The sequence below is a fragment of the Poecilia mexicana genome, unplaced genomic scaffold (genome assembly GCF_051168715.1).
Source record: "Poecilia mexicana isolate PSO_F unplaced genomic scaffold, ASM5116871v1 scaffold_8, whole genome shotgun sequence".
Taxonomy (NCBI): Eukaryota; Metazoa; Chordata; class Actinopteri; order Cyprinodontiformes; family Poeciliidae; genus Poecilia; species Poecilia mexicana.
This window is the reverse complement of record NW_028263377.1, coordinates 19630483-19653075: the sequence shown is the minus strand read 5'-3', so window position 1 is coordinate 19653075 and position 22593 is coordinate 19630483. Positions and strand designations below refer to the sequence as shown.

The 22593-nt window shown below is 39.1% G+C and overlaps 1 protein-coding gene across 1 annotated transcript; it reads left to right on the top strand.

Annotated features, from left to right (window-relative positions):
- The first annotated feature begins 10940 nt into the window (after positions 1-10940).
- gpr146 (G protein-coupled receptor 146) lies at positions 10941-19744 on the top strand. The gene is made up of 2 exons (XM_014989330.2): positions 10941-11266; positions 16945-19744. Exon 2 carries the CDS (start codon positions 16986-16988, stop codon positions 17985-17987), a length of 1002 nt encoding a protein of 333 aa, XP_014844816.1. The 5' UTR covers positions 10941-11266; positions 16945-16985; the 3' UTR covers positions 17988-19744.
- Positions 19745-22593: the final 2849 nt, after the last annotated feature.

Sequence of the window (22593 nt, the reverse complement as noted above, 5' to 3'; positions counted from 1 at the left end):
TTCTTACCTCCTGCCTCAGATTTGCATTCACGTATGCTCAACAGGGCCATGGAGTGTGATGGAGTTCGACCATGTAATTCCATATTGTTCAACTACCAAAATCATTGACTAATGCTTTGTGAAACACGGACAACCGTGTAAGCAAACGGGATAATATTAATGTGGAATGTCAACTGGAGCAAGGCTACTTCATTGCACATGTTTATGTCAGCCATCTGTGGTAGATTAAATAGATTGTTTAAAAAAGTAATGTGATGTGATGATCTTGCATACATGTAGAGTCTGTTTGTATAAAAAATGAAGCGAAACTGCTGACAGAGTCTCGAAGCATTCTTCATTGTGAAACTGGAGCAGGACAATGGTTCAGGTGCATGTCAAACGTTCTGCACTGTTTATGTCCTGAGACAAGACAAAGGAAACTGTCTAGGGCACATGTGTCAAACTGAAAGCCCCAGGGACAAATCCGCCCCGCCATAGCTTTTTGCGTGGGCCTCAGGACTCCAGACGCTAAATTACATCAATCAGCCCCATCCAGTTTACTGGGATTGATTGGAAATTCATGTAAAATCAACAGATTCCCACATTTTTTTCCCGCTTTATTACCAATTTTCCGCAAAAATGGTCAAAAACATTGGGTTTACTGACCACTAATTAGTTTGTCCGTGATCGATGCAACAATTAAAGTCACAATTAACATCTTACATGCAATGTCAAATGCACATATTTTCAAAATTCCTTGAAACTATTTCTAAATTAGCTCCACAAAATTAGTGATTTTAATTGTAAAAAAAAAAAAAAAAAAATCACAAAATCATCCTCAAAATATTGAAGGAACTGAACAATGTGAAAAGACGTTTAATTTAGGACTTAGGAAACGCAGAGACAGGTAGTTTTCAGTTTGTTATCAGTACATTCTGTTACGACTGGCCCTTTAAGGACATCTTGATTTGGCCCAAAATGAAAATGAGTTAGATTTTTTTTTTTCTGCCAACATATCTTGAATTACGGTACATTTATTAGATATGATGGTTCCTGTAAAATGAAATAGGTGTTGAATATATATATATATTACCCAGTCAGAATGAATAAGCCAAAGACGTCAGAAGACTAGAGGTTGTTTTTCTGTTGTAGTCCAAGAGCCTTCTGGATGCTTTAACTTTTACATGCAGACTACACAAGACTACTTTACCAGTAAAACATGGATTTACAGTACTAGTAGACAGGAATGAGTTTTCTACCTACACACAGACAAATATGCGCACACACAAACACACAGACCCCTACAAATACTGGCAGTTGTTGTAATGGATGGTAGACCACAGTGTGCAGGCAGACAGCCAGTGAGTCCAATTGAGGCCCAATGTAACCACTTTGAAATGAACACTTTAGAGGACAGCCAAACCATAACATCAAACACACAGACACACACTGAGGAAGAGCAAAGAGACTCTGCAGCCAGAGCATTGTTAGCAATGTTGTGTGCTGACCGAGGCCTTCTAGAAAAAGTTTAGGAGAGCCATTTCTTCTGACCGCCTGAATTTGGAGCACACTGGAAAAGTCTTTGAGGAAAGTTCGTGTCGGGGGAAACGAAACTGCTTATGTCAAAAACACAAGTCTGGATCACAAAAGGAAATAGGTCAGAAAAACACTAAACATTTTTTTTTCAGCGATACTGTCTTTTAGAGTGATTTCTTTAAGGGTTGACACGTTTCATCTCTCTTCTACTTTTGCTCCAATAGGTGTGTGTCTTTGGAAGTATCTGCATACATATCATCCTAGCTTTTATCTTTAAACATGGAAAATTAAAAAATACCTCTAAGCTCTTCTTTTCAGACGAGTGCTCTGCATAGTGTTAAATAATATTATTGCCAAGTGTGACATGATGTCAACTGAGGGTTGGTTTATACCATTTAGGTATATTTTCACCGCATTCAGATTTTTTTCTCTTACTTTTTTATATATATATATATATGTGTGTGTAGGTTTTTCTGTAAGCTTCTCAGAAGTTAATCTTGTAATTTCTGTTTACGGTATATTCAGCCTCAAACCAACACACAATATAATTTCCATTCCATACAAACCCACAAGTTGTGGGCAAAATTCCCATAAAGAATTGATAGATCTTTTTTTTTTGTCATATATTTAAAGTACTTTTTGATTGCAGTCATTAGCAAAACCATAAATATCAATAAAAATGTTTACATTTCTAACTAGTGAGGAAATAATAACATATGCAAAGTAACTGATGTCATTTTTTTTTCTACAAATAAAATCTGCTCACAGTGGGGATAAAATATGAGACAAATTTTTCCTAAAACATTAATACAATCTTCCAAATATTTTTTTCTTGCATATATTGCGGCTTTACTTCCAAAAATGACAATTTTGCACTACTTTTCCACAATGATGTGATGTATTTGAACTATGCTGATTTCCAAAACAAGCAAAGCCTGTGATAAATGAAGGACGTTCTCATGTTAAAGATTTCTCCAGCTAGAGCAAAATAGTATTTTTTTTTTTGTCAAGAGACATTCATCATCTGATACTTTCCACCAGCTCTTTGTTCATGACGATTGTTTTCTGAAAATAGAGACTGTCACCAGCTAACCATGGCTGCTATGGGGATGTGTAATATGACTACAGTGACGGAACGGGCAAAAATATGACTTGGCGTGTTGAGCAGAGAAACAATAATTGGTGCCAGGGGAACCAAAATCCAACTATGCGAGATTTTTTTTTTTTTTTTTTTTTTGAAACTCTGAGCTTTTATGTGCTTTTTATTTGTTTTCTTGTTGCCTGGACCAATTTATTAACACAACATTGACTTGTAGTGTTTTCAGTGATATCCCACTTCAAATCATTTCATATCCAGTGATTGACAGTCATGCAAAGAAGCTGAAATACACTGTTGATGTGATCCAAAAAGGCAAATATTTCATACACGTCTCTCATATTTCTTTAAAAGGTGGCAGTGTTCCTGATATTTTGGAGAGCCCCCCCCCCTTTTTAAGAGCCCTCAGATCTGATGGGGCGGTGGGGGGGGGGAGGAAAGTGTCTCGTGGCTGGAGCCAAACACAAAGACAGACCAGAGACCAGAACGTTGTAAAATACACAAACACACAGCTGTGAGTGGACAGCCGCCAACTGTTCTTGCCAATCCACCACAACAGCCCACTAATCTTGCTTAGATCTGCTCATCAGAGCCAGACAGTGGGCATCCTGTGCTGCAGCCGCTGCTGCATCTGGGGGAACCGAGCAACAGAATAATCTGGGCTTTGAAGCACAGCAGAATGCAGCAGGGGGGCCCGTCACAGCATCCCTCACTGATCACTCCACTCATCCGGTTGAGAAACTGTAAAAATTGAAAGCTTCCCTGAAACGAATCTCTTACAATGTTTTCTACTCGCAATGATTGTTTACTTGTATAAATTACAATAATAATAAAAAAAAGGAACCAAAAAAAAAACAAAAAACTCTTAAACTGTAGCGTTTGAACCCAATAAATTCCTGAGTGGATTAGATAAAGGTCTGCTTGGACTTAACAGCTTTAATGAAAGTACAATAGCAACAATGCTCATGTTAAATGCTATGAAGAGTTTGCAAGCTTTAATTAACTGAAGAATAGTTGTTTTTGTTGTTATAAATATTGGCTTCTGTTTACTTGACATACTTATTACCCTAGCAACCAATAAAATTAAAGCTTTCATAGCAGACTAAGAAATACAATAAAAAAAAATATGTATGTTCTGTATTCTGATTTTCAAAGCATAAATGACTTTACTTGGATATGGCTCTTTCAAAATATGCATAATGCAGCATGTAAAATTAATCTTTGTAGTGCTCATTACTTCACACACCTACAATTTTAAGTTTGTGGAAATCTGCAGATAAACAATTATTTTTCAGACAGAGCACAAAAGGTGGACGCTATTTAATCAGTCACATTCCAAATGAAGGTCACGATAATCTTCTAAATGTTATTTTCTCTCAAAGTTTTACTCAAGCCAACCTGATCCGGGCTGAAAAAAAGCCAACAGATAAATTTCCCTCGAGAGGCAAAGAAAAACCAAGGAACGTGCCATAAAACTACTGCCAAGGCATATGGCTGAGGTGGATGTTATTGAAAAGGATGCATTACAATGCTGACCTGAGGTCAGAGCACATTCTGTCACAAGGGACAAGCTCGCAGGAGAGAAGCAGCTGCCTGCATGCTTTTCTTTCTCCCTGCAGTTCAGCGCCACCTCGGTTACCCTGCATCGTTTTATCAAAACATGCCTCCCATCAAAGCATAAGTTCATTTTACTGGCCTCAAGAATGTCACTAAGCTATGCGGGCCTACACACTTAAATGTAATGCCTAAAAAAATGCACGACAAATCACATCTGTTCTTATCACAAATGTGATGATAACATCCAATAAAAAAAAATCTTATAAGATTTAGAAAGGTGCTTCAGAGTTTAGGAATTTTCTTTTTTTTTCACTAATTTTCTGTTCTTTCTTTACAGCACTTTGATTAATGTTGCAGTTTTTAAATGCGCTACAGTAAGAACAAAACTGAACTTGAACGCTACTTGATCTTGGTCACATTGTGAATAAACCAGTGTTTACGCATAGGTCACAACTTAGCTAAGCTGATCTTTTTGCATAACCTGTATGTCTTTGCGTTTACTTTACCTGACTTCTTTGCTCTGGTTCATATATTTGAGTTCTACATATTTTGTTATATATCTATGTTTCTTTTGTGCCGTGTTTCCCTGCTGACATTATGTTTTTCATGGTTTCTCCGAGTACTTCTCACAGCTGTTCTATATTAGGTTAATCACAATCACCTGCTCCTTGTCCCTGTTACCACTTTTCCCTGAGTTTATATTCCATGTTTGCTTCCAGTTATTGTTATATTAACATGCTAAAAATGCTATCTACTGCATATTTTGCTGGTTTGGTACTAGATGATCCGTCCATGTGCATTTTGTTGGTGTTTCCTTTTGTCTACGTGTCACTATTGTCTAAATTGATCAAGAATACAAAAAAATAGCAAAACGGATTTTTTTTAAGCGGCAACAAAAAAAGAGTAGCTGATCAAAGAGGATTGCACATCTCTTATGTCCTGTCAGGTCTTTTTTTCTATTTATTAAGGCTTTACCTTGGGTTCTTAGTCATCTAATACATTTGGATCAGACGGCCTTAAAATGATGAAAAGAGCTAATCCTGTAAATCACACCAATGTTAGAAATGAAGAAAGGGTATAGACATACAGTTCCAACTAGATTTTATTTTCTATTCTCTAATAAGCTGCTATTTTTTTCTCACATTATCATGACATAAAAAGAGTAGAAACAAATAAAAAGCTTCTGGTTCTACTTCTTCCACTTTCTTCTTCCTGTCTGTTGAATTCCAGCAAATAGAAATGACCATACAACTGTTTTGACTGACTAAGTGGAGATTACTAATACTGAAACTAATGCATGTCTACTACAATGCATTAGCAGACATGTGGAGGAAGTTACCATTATTGAGTAATGGTATTGAGTAATGAGTAACTTCCTCCACATGGTGACTAACTGCTTCATCAAAAATATTTGTCAACGTCTGCTTTACTATAATGACAAATTTTGAGTAGCAGCTAGTTTTCAGTAAAGACTGACCATATTTGTGAAATTCTTCTTCTCTTACCCCAATGTCTGAGGTAAAATAGATTAGCAGATGTGTTATTTTCCATTCTTTGGTGATTCATATTTCTCATTTCAACATAAATACTTCAGTAAGCCAAGACAAAGAAAAAACTGACAAGAAGTTAATGGACCTTTGGGTGAAGAAAAAAAAATGGCTTGGACACTGTCCGAAGGAAGAAGACTCACAAAAATGAAACGAAGCAAGACAAATGTTCACCTCATAACTTATCTCAGCAGGAAAACACACAGAAAGACACCAGTCAAATGTGCCGGCTCATTTCATTAATCCCAAATTTTATTTTTGGCTGCAGTGTCATATGTAGTCATCTAGGAGATCCACTGTTCAAACATTTTATTACTGTATTCAAAGTCACGTGTCACAAAGCACCAATATACACATGTACACAACAATCCTGCTGACAGAAACACATCCTGTCACATGGGAAGCCCTTGTTTTCCAGGAAGCTGCCTGACAGGATGACAGACCTCAGCAGGCAGCAGAGTCAGTTGCAACGGTAAAACAAAGACAGGCTGCAGAGTCTCTACTGATTTCTATAATACGATCAAGTTTTTTGACTAACATAACGCTTGATGTATCAAAGCGCCGACTTCTTTGATTTATATATTTCAACATTCGTCAAAACATTCTATTTCTGCCCTCGAAGTGTGCAACGTCATGCTATCGCGAATACTCTTAGCTGCCTTTCCATCAATAAATCAAACATCCTTTCCAATGGATTAGTGATTTAATTTAAATTCACGCTGTCTGATTCTTAGTCCATTTCTACAAGGTTTCAGTCAGCAATATTTCTGATTAGACAATGTCGACTGGGTGGTGAGTCAGAGGAGCTCTTCTGCAATAATCCATCCACTTCCTCCCTTTCCTGTGAAAATGATGAGACGCCCAAGCCACTGGATGCTGGTGCCTGGTCTGAAACACCATAATCTCCACCACAGACTTAATGAGCTTAATGTGCACTCCCAGGCCACTGAGCTTAGAGGCATGAGCACATTGTGCACTGTGATGTACTGTTGTACAGTTTGCCTCTGTTTGTGAGCATGCAAATACCCAACTAGATAAACAAATTATCACTGAGACGTAGCTGCTGCTGTGCCTGACCGTGATTATCATAGGCCATTCCAGAAGCACCCCACTGAGGCGGCAGTTGTTTGTTATAGGATGACGTATTTAGGAGTTAAAGAGACCGGCATTGGTTACCAATGGTGCCAACTTAAGTGCGCAAACAGATGGGACGCGTTTAAATGTGAGAACTACCTTTTGTAACCAAAACCACATATTGCTATGCAGTCAAAAACTCTCAGGCAAAAATAAATGCAGAACAGAGCCTTTTATATTGGAAATGCAGCTTCCAGGAACAGGGCCTGATTCCTGAGCTTGATTGGGGATAAACTCTGATTTCATTATCAACACCCACTCAATTCCTGGCTCTCCCCAGCGTACGCCCTTCCGTCCAACGTAGGAGTAAAAGTCTACATGCACAGACGCATTAATCAGGATGTGTGTGTTTTAACCTCTAATCAGAAATTAAAGCAAACTTGATCTATCAGGAAGACAAGAATCCATCTAAAAATCTAACAATGCCAGAGACTGTATTCATAATAACCAGATAATAAAGTAAACTGAAGAATCATCAGAAGCTAACATAATCAATGGTACGAGAGCATGTCTCATTAATCTGAGTTGTTTGCTATGTATTAGTTTCACACTATGAAACAAAAGCTGTGCTCCGGATCTGAGTTCATGCTTTAAGTTCTATCTTTACAAAGCAATAAAGGGCCGAGAGTTGGATCTAACTTCCTAAGTAAAAAATCTCCTGCATACAAACTTTTTTTTTTTTGAGTAGACAACTCTTCATCACAATGGCCAGGTCAGAAAATGGTGCAGCATGATGTGGATGGATGGACTAAGGGATGTCTAAGTCTGTTATTTTAGTTTCTGTTAGTTTAAAGTTGAAGCAGTGTAGATTTACAACAACAAGTTAAAACAGGCTGCTTAAACAAAGTGTACATTTTTCCACTCATTTGGAAGACAGATCTGTGTTTTAATTAGTTGTATTCATGCTTTGTAAACTTTCACTCCCGTCTTTTCCGTTCAGTTAACTGATGTGCAGCAGTACAACAGGATGTTCTATTGTATTTGCGGCGCGAGATCCTCGGACAGAGAGATCTTTTTATGCGATTGTGTCTTATTATCAGAAAAGGCATTCAGAATTTGTCACATGGCAATGAAAGGTTACACTGTTATTATTCACAGTGCATCACTTCGTCCTGCTTTGGAAAACTGAAAAATCCTTGTGTTTTCATATGTACTATGACCATAAAAGTATATACTTTAGTTGTGCCTTATTGCAACAGAGTATGCTTAGGCATTGCACATACATTATTTTCTCAGATGCACTCTCAGGTACACTTGCAGGACAAACATGTATAACCTGGATTTCAATCCAATAGATTTGATATATCTTCCAATAGACTGTGCTAAAAAATACAAAATATTTGAGATTTTTTCCTTTTTTAATTAGGATTTTTTTGACAGTAATTTTCTGGTACTTCATACCAGGAAAATACAACCACAGCAGCATTTAACATGGCAAGTTTTAGTCAGGGCAGGACAAATTAAAATAGTGAAGTCCCTATTCTTATACATAATCATATTATGTAGCTCTAAAATTCAATTAGTTCTTTCTAATTGAATTTCAGAATAAACTAGACAATGCGCTTTTGTTTTTGTAGTTTGAATTCATTTTTTCATTTGTCCACTGTATACTGTCCCATTGTGTGTGTAGAGGCTAAAAGAGGGAAATATTTTCTCAGAATTCATTAAAACATTTACTTTCTTTCCTTTTTATTTATGGGGTTTAATTAGTGACTGATTCAGCCATTCACTTCAGAGTTTTGTTGTATTTCGACTACGATTAATGTAAAGAGCAGAAAGCTACACCTCTTTACACGGCGAGGTAATAATTAAGACTTCGTGTCAAAAACAGTTCATATCACTTTTAGCAGGCCACCAGGTGACGCCCAGAGTTCAAATTATTTTAGGGCTTTTAGTTGCACCTGCGATAAATTTGAACAGAGAATGTACTTACTACATATAACTCATTAGGAGCAATAAAAAAGATGAGGTGCTTCTCCACTTTTTTTTATAGCTCTGAACTATGTAACTATGATACATTTTTATGATTTCCATTGTCGATCGTAAACTTTTGGTATCTATAGCAACACAAACAAGGGGATTTTCAGCTGGGTATGTCATCTTTCATCAGGGTAGTCTATGGTGTAATTAACTTCTGTTAGGAGGAGAAAGGCATGACGAAAACCAACTTGCCGTGCAACATGGTTTTCTATGTCAGGTTTGTTTGAGGCACTGCTGCAGCAAAGAATTTACATCATAATCCTTAAGCTTCTTACTTCCCCGGTGTTGACGGATTCATTTAACAAAGCAGCACCTATACGTGTTTCATCATTTTGATAGACTGCTTATAAAATTTGAGTTATTTTCATTAAACCGTTAGCTAAATAGAGGGGCAGAAAACCTTACTCCGCTTATGAGTAATTAAACACAACACAATATTTTTTCAGAGCTTTGAGAAAGTGAAAATTTGGTTTGCTTGGGTTAAACAAAACAACACTTTGTTTTGGAATCATTCCAGGTGTGAGATAGATATTTCTTTCTCCAGACGCTTGACCTTTGGTTTTAAATTAATAATGCAAAAATTATATTTCCCCTAAGAATCAATTTTCATTCTTTCAAAGACGGCATTTATACACCAGTGCTCTTATAAACTCATTTGTTAAACAAATCACAAGTTTGTCTCCAGCCAGTTTACTTTTTTAGCAAATAATTATATATCTTTGTATAAGTGTTGGGATAAAGAACACAGCAACTTTCTCTCCTTCTAGCACAATACAATAAATTCAAGGCAATACTTGTGTACTTTAACTAATACGTGGGGGTGGCAAGCTTCTGTTCATTGAAACAAGAAGGAAAGGCCTAATTAAAATCAACTTTGAGTAACAATCTTATCAGTTTATGCCATAAAAATACTGCTCCAATCTGCACTCTAAAATAAACCAGAAGCCAGTGTAGTTACATTATGATTGGAGTCATGTGAGATTTTTGTCTGAGGCCTGGTAGCAGTGTTTTGAACAATTTGCAACCACTTGAGGGAGGTTTTGCTAAAACATGTGTGCAGTGCATCGTAATAATTCAAATGTGATTAAACCAAAGCATGAATAATTATTTTCAGTTCAGGACGTGAGACAGCGGTGATGAGTTTTACCAATATTTGTCAGATGATAAAAACAGGAACAAACCACAGTCTTGAATTGGACATCCAAAGTAAAATCAGAATCAAAGGTTATAAAAAGGGGCCAAGACAAAAACATCATGCAAACCCTTTTTTAATCAACCCTTAAACCAGAAACCCATCATTTACATGTTCTGTTGCTTAGGTAATAGGTAAAACATTTCTGGTTAGAGTAACTCCGTAACAGAAAAGGACGTGGGGGTAAATATCAACAAAATAACATTTAAATTGCTTTATTATTTTTAGTTTTTTACATTTTGTTTTTGTTTAAAACATCTGGCTAATGAGAAGGCGTGCAACTGCCTTGAACATAAGTTTATAAAGGTTCATAAATTAGCATTTGCACAAACCTTGAGGAAATATTAATTCCGAGTAAAATTGGTATTCCAAGTCAACAAAGCATGTATGCGTAAGAAATGAGATCAAACATTTTTGCAAATTTTGACAATCTTTTTAGGTTTGTTACAAGAGAACTAAGAAGTAAATAACTTCTAAGAGCCTTTCTAGAGAATCCCACTTTAAAAATTATGAACTACCCCTGAGGCAGACATCAACAAAATTGCAGTACACCACTAGTTTTCTAGGTGCACAAAACAAGATGCATGGATTCACTGCTATACTTTTGCAATGAAAGGCCTACACATCTCTGACAACTGATGTGCTTGACAAGTAATTTTCTTTTTAAATGCGTAACATAAAATATGGCCTATAATCTACGAGCCAAAGTGGGGGTATAACTTACCAACTGCTGTGCTAATTGTTTATGAAACACTGTACTTCTTTGTTTATTGTGTCGCGTCCATTCTTAAAGATGTTTCAAATTTGTATGTGCACTCGTGTGTTCACTCAAACCCCGCCCCCTGCGCGCTCTGTCCAATCAGAGTAGAGAACAGCCGCTGAGCAGCGGCGGCAGAGAGCGATGGGAGCAGACAGTTGGGGGAGGGGTCTGTGTGTGTGTATACACTATAGGACTCAGCAGCAGCAATTCTACAGCCGTAGTAAAGTCTCTAACGGTCGGCCCCCTTTTTTGACCGAAAGCCTCGTACAAAAAGTTGATAAATGACGGGGGACTTATCGAAAACGGGGTGAAGCAGCTCTTGCTCGCCCTGAAGTCCTCCTTTATATTGTCGCGGAGGACGAGGGGACACTTTTAATTCGTCCGTTTGTTTTCAAATGAAGCAACCGAGAAATGCCAGTGGAAATGCTACATCCGAATCCAATGCCTCCCTAGGTTTGTCACCGATCCAAACCCATACGTTTGTGGTAAGTTATCCTCTTTTTCTGTCGTTTAATACAGAAGGAATCTGATAAATGTTTCTTCTTAAAGTAAGTTGAGGTGAATTTCACCCGCGAATAAATGGTAGACATGGTGGAGGAAAGCCGCTCTAGTAATCTCTGCATATAGATGAGACGATAAAGGTAAACGAGTGACAGTCATCTGATTATTTAATTAGCGTAATATAAGGTGGTAACTTGTTTTACGCCAAAATTAGTATAGGCTAGTTTGTTTGTAGAGACTTCGCAGTTTAAACGACGCGTTTGCATTCAGAAAACAACACCTGGGGATGTTTCCTTGGAGGTTAGGTCTCAAGTGCGGTAAAACTCCCAATGGAGATGTTGTTTATACGGATACTACCCCATCTCTTGTTCAAATAGTTGGGACCTAAATGTCATAGTATGTTCAGTTAGCCAAAAGCAGTTTGTAGAGGGCCATAAAATGAAAACAGCCTTGAGATATACCAGTGAATCTTCTACATCTCTGAATCACACTGAAGGAACGTTTTGTCCTCTTTCAAATTTTTTGAAATGGTGTAATGGTAACCCTTAATTAATAAGTGAACTTTATCAAAGCCATAACAAAATTAGCTTACTAATACATAATTAATAGTCGGGTAAGTTTTGGTGATGATAAGGTTTGCAGTATTGGGTTATTTTCAGTTCGAGTATTAATATTAGAATACAGCTTTTCCTGAATTAAATGAAATTAAATAGTCCTTAAAAATAAGGCTTTGCACTTGTCAATTTCATGCACTTGACCAAATGGGACATAGGCGTGTAAGGGGGCCCAATTTAGAGGCAGTAAGCCTGCTTTGTGCTGACCATTGAACTCTCACTCCGCTGATGCCTGTCACTGTCAAACACATTGCCAGAAAGCACACCGGGGAGGCTGATTGTTATGTTTCTGACCAGAAGCAATTAGTTCCTGATAAGGCAAACTTTCCTTCTGCAAATTACAGCCCGATGCTGCTCAGCACTCTGTGCGAGATAGAAACAAAACAATGACTTGCCCCTAGTTCAGCTTTTTTGTAGGTGTGGACTAACCGGCAAGTTAATGATTGATGAATGTCAGTAGCTTTAAAACAAAGTCTGTTGCTTGTGTGTGATTTAGATGAATTCACAAGATGTCTTGAGCTCTTCTTTCAAGTCACAAATGCATAGTTTGTTACTGTCTCCAACAGCAGGTCATGCTATCTTATCTGGCTGTTTGGGGCTTTGCTGCTTTTACTGCTCTTCTGCAGGCGCAAGTAGGAAATCACGTGACGTCATCCAGCACTTTCTGTGAATAGGCTGCAAGTTCCTGTAAGCATATACGAGGGGTGCGGGCTGAGTACGTCACACTGCTCTCATCAGCTTGCCGGGTTTCTGGCTTCAGAATGCCGAGACGTCAGGCACTCGGGCGTCACTGATCGTGTTTTGGTGGGTCCCGGCGCATGCTGAAACACGGTCTTCCCCTCTGGGAGTATTTAGTTTAAATAATTTTGACATGGATTTGTTTACAAAGTTCAGATGAAGCTAATCCAAGTCAGATTCATGTCTGACTTGGGTTGGATGGAAGGAAACCTCTCAGCAGATGCCTCTGGGGCTTTGTTTTGGGTTGTTTTAATGCTGGGAGCTTCAAGTAAAAGACTCAGATATACACATGTTGTCCAATGTAGTAAACTGAATAGTAATACTACTTTGAAAAATAAACACTAATCTAATTCAACAGCAGGAAAGGTTATTTAAAAGATGTATTCACAATGAAACATAATGTGCATATGCCATTATTTACAGAAATACGGTTGGAAAGTCTGTATTTTTGTTGTGACAGTATCTGAATCCAGTGCCTGTTGTGGTTCATCTCGTCTCCGTGGCCTTTCCTCAACCCCAGAAACATCACCCCCAGCTCCACACTCCAGAACAGGCTTGGATAGGAAGGATTCTCATGACGCCAAATTAAAGCAGACACTGCTCATACAGCGTGAACTTGCACCTCGCTTGTTTCCCCCCCAGCTGAGTGGAAAACTAGAGCTCTCATTATCATGGGCTGCTGGCGAAATGTGCATAGCTGAAGTGCAATGGCTGTGACAACACCCTGGTAGATATAGCTTGGAAAGAAAATATTAAAACAGTCAAAACCAGGAAGCCTCGCTATCAAACTATATTTCAAATTCCCTATAAAACTATGTAGTTTTTCATTTTCTTTTCCATTTTGTCTGATCTATCTTGCAGATTGGCTGCAAAAAAAATGTTCTGCATGCACTTATAATGGAATATAGGATCGTTTGTCCTGACCTTGTTGATGTATGCTTGAAATCAAATAAGAGATTTCAAGCAGTCTACCTTGATTCACATTCATGAAGTGAATCTGCTGCTATAACTCATTTCAGAGGTGCTCTGTTTGATTGGGATGTTGTAGTAAATTATTATATATGGTTGTTCACCATATAATGCTGCTTGAAAAAGCAATCAGAAGATGGTGATGGATGGTGAAATCACAAAATGGTGCCTTCTGCCACCTAAAATTTAGCCTGAGGTACAAAAGGACGCAATGACAATGTTTCGGTATGAAATGGAGGTACACAGTGGGAGAGGTGCATCGACTCAGGCAAAGTAACTTGTGGGTTCAAAATAATGGCATCAAATTGGTGTCAAACCACTGGCTGCTGGTCATTTCACCCCTTTTTCAACCAGTTTGGTTCTTTCATATGGGATATTTTCGCAAAATTCATATTGACTCAAATTAACTCAAGGATCACGAGTTAATTTGTACCAGCATATTTCTGACTACTTTCACAGCAAATGGTTTCTATGGTAAGCTAATAGTCTAGCACAATGGGATTCCCATTTTGTGTCTGAAGCAGTATTTCTAATTAAGACTATTCATGAAAAAACATTGCGGCTAAATTATTCAAAAATATATCATCTGATCTTAGTTACGGTTGTTAAGCAGCGTAAATAATAAATATATAAACCTCCTCTTGATGTCATTTATTTATTAGGTATGTTTTTTGTAGTTAACCAACAGAATAAGCTGCCATGACACCAAACATAGCAGCAATAATTTCTGCAGGACATTTGTTGACATCTGCTGCTTTAGCCGTTGCTCTTCCATTTCCTGCTCGATGTTTGTTTCTGGTTGTGACATTGCCTCATAAACAAGATATCCAAGGCTCCTTCTGATTTGGATTTTTTATTTTTTTTTTTACATTTTTCTTACTTTACTAGGGGAAAGAACCTTGGCCAACTTTCTTCCACAAGCTGCATAGGACATCTCATCCTCTCTGTGTGTGCACTGTGCCTTCAGACTAGTGAGAGATAATAAGGTGATTGTTTTACATACTGTGTGTGCTGTCCTGGAAAACAGGAAGCTTATTTCCTCGCTCGTGATGTTTAGCTAAGCCAATTCAGTACTAATGGGGATGTTTCTGTTGGGCTTAAAAAAAAAAAAAAAGGCAGCTTTTTAAAGATAATCATTAGCAGTTTGAAGGGAGCCAATGTGTTAATGAAAGGGGTGCGGGGGGCATAAATGTCTGCATAAAGCAGGTGCTAATGAATAAGGACAGCAAGCTGTGGTGCAGCAGGCCCTCTTTAATAAGAACCAACTTACCCTAAAGTCATTTTCTCCTGAAGTAATTAAAGGTTATGGAAGGGGGTGAAGGAAGCAGAGATACTATAGAACATGTTCAAGGTATAGCAGGTAATCAATGGTCCTGGATCATTGCTAAATGTGAGCTATTACCAGTGTCTGTTTTAGTCAATGAGTCACCTAGCTGCTGTTTACAAAAGGGCTACCCAGTGCTTCTGTGACGAGGTTCTCTTTTTTTGTAAGGAGTAACTCTACACTCTCCCCCCGCCTCCCCGATCTGGCTCTAGTTTAGCTCTGAGCTCTAGCCTCCTCCATAGGCTCATTACAGAGCCGAGAGTAGGCCGTAGTGTGCATGTGTGTCTGAGGCTGAAGGCCAAAAACGGCCCCTCTGTAGTGGTGTTATGTAAGTGAACGGAAGAATGTTTTCCTTTTACTGGCATAGTTACTCATCGCCCTAAAAACAAAACTCCATTCGCTGCTCCTAGTGCCAGTGAGAGATTTCATGAAAATTCTCTCCAAGTCACTGCCTAAAACATAATTTCAGAAACATTATGCTTTTTTTTTTTTTTGAAGGAAGGTGAACATATTTAAACAAATGGAAATGAAATTGAGAAGATGCCAATGTCTTGTAATAGCTCTGTATGAAATGTAAAATCTCATTTTCCTTGACCTAACCCTGTTAACAAATTTATTTAATATCACCTGGGTAGATTATGATTGCTTTTTGCCAATTTGCAACCCAGTTTGACATGTGCATTCCTTTTTTTTTTTTTTTTTTTTTTAGTTTGTTTTTAACCTTTCCCTGAACTCCAGCCTAAAATTCTTTCGTCCACTGACCCTTCGACTTAGCCTGCCTCACATTTCACTTGTTATAAATCCAGCCGTCAACACACTCCCAGCCGGGTGAACTTGGCAGGAACCTGAACATCGAAGATCAGTGCGCTCAGCTTTGATAGCAACGGCAGCAGCAACAAATCTACATGTAAAGTGTTCTTCTTTTTTACCTCAGTTCTCCTCGGCCACCTGAAACGTTTGCAAGGCCGTTCCTACTTGCAACAAAGAAACTCTGAGTCGGAGGAGGACAGGAAAAGCTCGCCATGGTGTCAGACAAATACAGTTTTGTGTTCTGCCATCAGAGCAAGGGCTTCTTTTGCTCTGCCAAGTAAGGGTGAAATGGTGTGGGTTTGGAGGCTGAACTGCAAACATATTGTGAGGCGTTTGTATTCAGCCAGTCAGATGCAGTGAAGTGAAATTAACGACGTTACCCGGAGCACAATAGCCGACTCGCTGCTGACGTGCTTTTGTGTCAAGGCCGTGTCTGGTCCTCTGGCCAGCACAGAACGCAATAACAGAGCGAGCTGAAATCTGCTCATTAAGTGGCAAAAAAAAAGAAAAAAAAAAGCAGACTGTATGTTTCACTAAACAGAACAATGCGTTCTTATGAATACATAATACAAAACTCGAGCTCTCACCTACATTCTGTTTATCTTTCCGCTTATAAATTCAATTTAGTTTCACAGCAAACGTTGTCTTAAGTTACAGAAAAATAATTTTAGTTCCATCCCACATACGTTCCAATTGATCCTAGTCATCAAACAGTACAGTATAGTCAATTAATTACTCGCAGTCGAATCACTGTCTTGCAATATTCACTCCTTCTGGACAAGCACGGATCAACAAACGTGTGTATTGTTGTTGACTTTACAGTAATCCCTCCTACCGGGCATGCATGTAGCAACATTGGAGAGGAAAAACTCCAATTTAGCAGGAAGAAACCTCCAGCAGAACGTTGCTCAGTACAAGCGGCCGATAGTCACGACCGACTGGGGGCCGGTCGAGGATCTGATGTATGATTATTTTTGCTGTTCATGAAAGTTGAAAGCTAATAGCAGGAGAGATAGAACGTTTGGTTGAAGGGAGCATTATCTCAGCCGATGCTCCTGGCCAAACGGAATGCCAGACCTTATGTAGCTTGTATGGAGAGAAACATAACTGAGGCAAAACAAAGAGTTAACAGTCGAATGAATGCAACGTTGTTAAATGTTTTCCTCGAGTTGTGACTGCCATACCCTAACTTGTGTCTCTGTTACAGTGGATCTGTTGAGGGAGCTTTGCCAGCGTTGGAGCCCAGCGATGTGGAGCAGCATGCTTTACAATGAGACGGAAGCCATCGTGGACCTCCAGCTCTCCCATGATTTGGGCCTCATCCTGTCGATCCTTTCCCTCGTCTACCTCCTGGTCTGCTTCCCTTTGGGGCTATGCTATAACATCCTGCTGGTTGCGGTGAACCTCTCCAACAAGGTCTCCATGACCATGCCGGACGTCTACTTCGTCAACATGGCCATCGCGGGACTCGTGCTCAACCTGGTGGCGCCCGTGGAGCTCCTCAGCTCCACGTTCACTCGCTGGCACGCGTGGGAGTACAACGACGAGGTCCACATCACTCTGCTCATCCTATTCAACATCTCGTCCCTGGTCATCATGTACTCCACCACGCTGCTCAGCCTGGACTACTACATAGAGCGGGCGCTGCCGCGGACGTACATGTCCAGCGTTTACAACACCAAGCACGTGTGCGGCTTCATTTGGGGCGGCGCCGTGTTGACCAGCTTCTCCTCGCTGCTCTTCTACGTGTGCAACCACATCTCCACCAAGATGGTCGAGTGCTCCAAGATGCAGAACAAGGAGGCGGCTGACGCCATCATGATGTTCATCGGTTACGCCGTTCCGGCCGTGGCCGTGTTTTACGCTTTCGTGCTCATTTTGCGCATCAGGAAGGAGTCCACTCCTCTGGATCAGGACTCGGCTCGCTTGGATCCATCTATACATCGGCTGCTGCTGGCGTCGGTGTGTGTGCAGTTTGTCCTGTGGACCCCGTACTACATGACCCTCCTGGTGCACACGATCGCCGGTGCGCCAGGGTACATCAGCAACGGGCATTACCTGCCTTCCTATCACTTCATGAGGTGCGTGTCAGAGCTGCTGGCATTCTCCAGCAGCTTTGCGATGCCTCTCATGTACAGACAGATGAACAAAAACTTCTCCGGCAAGCTTCAGCGGCTGCTCAGGAGGCTGCATTGCAGGGACCAGTCTTGCCCTCATGAACACTCAGTAGTGCAGCAAGTGGTGACGTGAAACTCCCTCCACTCCCCTCCCCCCGCCCCTTTTCCACCTCCTTGGCCCAGCCAGCACTTATCTCTCCCCTCTCCTCACTGCGCCACCCCTGCACAACCAGTGTGTGACTGGGCTTCCTCAACTATCTGGACTCTATGTGGAGCGTCATTGCTAACTGTGGAATTTCCTGTCCCCTTCCAGAGCTTAATCTGATCCTTCTCTCTGCAGTGACGGAACAAATCAAGGAAATTAAAAAAAAAACATTTGCTGCTTTTTTTTTTTTTTTTTTTTTTTTTTTTTGTCGGCGACAAAAGACATTTGGTAGTTTAAAGGTGTTAAAGTTTGTACAATCATCTGATATCAGTGAAGTTAGAGTTTAACCCAAACATCGAGGTATAATTGTAAAACTGTCTTCAAGCAGCATACCATAGTGGATGTTTGGCTTATACACGACTGCCTACATTTCATCATGTGAATCATAATTAATTTTTCATAGCATAAAAGCATGTTGTTTTTTTTTCACACAAGCTGAATCAATAAGCTAGAAACCCAGAAATGAAATACTAGAGATGCACCAATTGGGCTTTTATTGGCCGTTAAAGGAATTTAGAAGTATAAATAACACAAATGTTCTGGAGGTGGTTTGGTAGAGGTATAGATCAAAATCAATGTCACTAACCTTTCTTTGTCTTTTTTAATAAACTGGAAAAAAAAATGCATCAAAAATAAAAAAAATTTAATCATGCTTCAAAAATATTTGGAGTTCTCCATTGTGATGCATTTAATGTATCAGGAAAAAATGGATTCTTCAGTATTTGATCTGCCAGTCAAGACACTATTTTGATTTCTGGGTGATTAATTGGTGCATCTCTATTAAATTATGTATCTTAGTGCTTCATACAAAAGTGTAGCTATAGCGGTGAATATAGCTGTCTCTAAGCAAAAATCCACCCGAATTAGAAGGCATCTTTGTTCGGTTTAATGTTACTGTTCAGGATTCTTAATCATTTTACCTAATATGCACATTTCGTAAGGGAAAGAACCTTTCTTCTTTTTTTTTCTTTTTTTTTTCTTCTAGAATTTGTCAAATCTGCTTACCAGTGGCAGATCCACCCTGCAGCTATGAGTACTGGAATGAAGATGTGTTCTCTTTGACTCAGTTTCGCAGGCACAGAGAGCTTAGTCTCACTTGTGCCTAGTTCATCAGTAGATTTGCTACTGTAGATTTATCCACACCACCTCACCACCTTAAAATCTCACTTGACAAATAGAAGTGAAGCTTGTATTCAGGGCTCAACATAACCGGCGTACCTCTTACTTCTCTGCTGAAACATTACCTGTTAGTCATAAGCAGCTCCACTGAGCACATTAACCTGAGCATGACAGCCCAGTCTCTTGATTTTTTTAAATTTTTTATTATTTTATTTTTTTTCTGAGTTGTCTTTCACTTCTGCAGGTATTCTGTGTGCAGAACTTCACATAGGGTCAGTGACGTCCATGCAGAGTCTTGTAACCAAACACAAGCGGTTTGGAGGTTTTGGCCAGTTGAAACATTTTAAACTTTCTGGATCACAGGAGAAAAAAAAAAAAAAACTATGTAGAAAATTTGGAAAAACTCGCATATCAAACACCTGTTTGTTATGCGGGTCGGATGCTGCTCAGATGCATTTAAGCTACTTTTCTTTTTTTTTTTTTTCTTTTTTTTTTGTCTGCCATTTATTTAACAGAGTATATATTATTGAGCTCTTATAAAATGCTAAATAAAAAGGTTACAATTCCGCAGTGTTTGTTTTTGTCTTTGCAGACTTACTCGGTAACTCTCAGTTGATTCCAGTCCCACACTATAAATCATAAACACTTCAAGATTATTGATGCAAAAATATTTGGATAGCTTCTCAATATGACGTGATGTAGACAATAATCCGAATGTTTTTTTGTTCAGATTATAACTTGGTCTTATTCACAGCCTGTGGTTTTTTTTTTTTTTTTTTCAAACATTTTGTCTACTGGGAATGTTTTGTCTCCAACTATAAAATGAGTCGTTGTGTAGTTTATATTGCCTGATTTTGGCAGCATGCGTCTACTGTGGCACCTCCAGTCAGACTGTGAGAAGCGTTCCCAATTTGAACTGTGTGTTTGCTTTTGGAGCCACAGTATGTGCTCGCCTGCAAGAGTCCTGCACTCATGGTCACATAGTTTACAGTGATTTGCAGTGGTAATGCTAACTTCAAATGGATATGGAGGAAAATCTTACATTTTCCAAAATGGCACTGGAGCCGCTCTCCCCAATCCTCAAAATTCAGCATGAATTCCAACATAAAAACTCAGCATATTCTATTATAAATTTCCTCCTGGATCCAAATATGACAATCCTGGATATTTGCTGAATAACAAGCTGCAGTGTTGCAACAAACACATTTTAGGAGATGATCTGTGCCTGTTTTATTTAAATGTGTAAATGTTTAATTGACTTATTCTGAATATTGCTGAGACTAAGAAGCTGAGTTTGGAGCCGCCTTCCCTGGATACAAGCCGACTGAATCCTTGGCAGGAGGAGTAATTAGGAACGATGGCGTTGGCTTACTGTGTGCTGCCTCATAAATGGAGAAGAAACCATGATCAGACCTCAAACTCACGCCCACTTAAGACAGCTGCCCAAATATCAGAGCGGTTTATTATTTCAGAAAGGTGCGGGGGGGGGGGGGTTAGCGTTCAAACTCGCAAAGGCGCAGATAAATCCGAATCACTCATTTCGCTGAAACAGACACTTGGAATCATTCTCTGCGTGATGAACGTGTGCAGATGTTTGTGTTTGGACAGCAAAATCCCAGCTGTGCAGATCATCCCTTTTAATGTGCTTTAATAACAAAACAAAGCAATGCTCTTTTCAGTGTGTGTATATATGTGTGAATTATGTATATTTTGTATGTAAAAGATTTGAAAGAAGATACTTTATTAAGATTACAGTATTATTTTTTTTAGACAATTATCTAGATTCTGTAAGTACTTTCCTATTAGCTGAGTCAAAGACTTAATAAAGGATAAACTAATATTATGACATTTTTTTTTTTTACTAATTGCAACGACATATGAAATGTTACACAACATTGAGAACATATGTTTCAGCATTTGCAGCGCAACCGAGCTGTTTCGCTTAGCTAACGGGTACAATCTGTATAAATTGTGTGTTGATTGAAATTTGTCTGTCCTTATTTTAATTTGAAAAGAACTGGCTTGGTGTGTGACACTCAAGAGTGATTTAGATTAGAGTAATGGAAACTCTCTTTCCTTTAACCCTGATCAGGTCATGGCAGTAAGCAGGCGATGTTGGTTGTTCCCTCCCCCGGAGATGCAGCAGCAGTGGGTGTCGGCATTAATGCCACAGCTTATGTAAGGATCTTCTAACCACAGCGTACTGGCTAGTGGAAAACGGAGGCATTCCCCACATTCTGGGAATTGTTCCGTCTTTCGTGGGCATGATAGAAACGCTGGCTGCATCTTGTAAACATTGCTGCACACTGAGTGCTGTGCCACTGGCAGACTGTGGAAAGTGGCGCAACAGGAGGCCTGTTGGCCTGAGATGATTAGGTGATGAGGATCACTCTGCAAAAGTCTAAATATAGAATTAAAAGGTGTCACCCTGAAAGGTCAGCAGACTGAGGTAAGTGCTACGGTGTAGGAAAGGAAAACTTCCTGTCACAATCAGACTAAACAAAGTAACAAGCTTGCGTTGCTTATTGTTGTTTGCATTAATAACATATTAGCAGCCACAAAACTAAAGAGCATAGAAAAGAATTCACATTTTCCACTAGAAAACAATATAGTGTGATTTTTTTTTATTTTTTTTTGCGTACGGTTCAGAAGAAAAAAATACATTTTAGTTCAAATTTTAAAACAAATTTAATATTAAAGTTTCTTATCACATTTCTCTTGTAAAAAGAAAAAAAATGTGCAGGTTCAGCCTGAAAATTGAGTTATTCTGACATATCTCACAGTTTTTAATGGGTTACATTAGTCCTAATATTGTTTTTCCTTCTTAAGAGGCTCAGCCAGACCAAAACTATGAGGGTCAAGTTGAAAAGTGAACAGCATCAGGCCACCTAAGAAGACAGAACATTTGGCCTGCAGCTTTTTGTGTTTTTTTTGGCTGTCGAGCACATTTCAGGCACGACCTCAGACCACTGATGTTTCTCTTAATACGGGTGAAATTGGACTACAGAGAATGAGGACAGGAACATGACTGGGCAGGGCACACTTGGAATTATAGATAAAGCATAAGAATGGGAACAAAGAAAGCTATTCAGAGCATAAAAGATGGAAGATAACAGGAAATGGCATGCTGCAAATAAACATGTTTTTAAAAAAAAAAAAAAAAGAACAACAAATCAAGACAAAACAGACACAAGGGATCTGATGTGATAGTTATCTAAAATACAGTGTTGAATAAAACAATATAATAAATCCAACACGCTTCCTCTTCAAGGAAAAGCTTCAACACATCACTGGAGCTCAAGGGAAAACAACCGGACCAGAGCAGATGCTTGAAAAACAATCCACCCTTCCTCCCTTGCCAGTGCCGCTCATTGCTTTTTCTCTTCAGGAAAAAGAAAAAACAAAAACAAATAAA

Bases quoted from the DNA above. Each gene is read 5' to 3' on its own strand.
- gpr146 (XM_014989330.2), top strand. From the start codon at position 16,986: ATGTGGAGCAGCATGCTTTACAATGAGACGGAAGCCATCGTGGACCTC.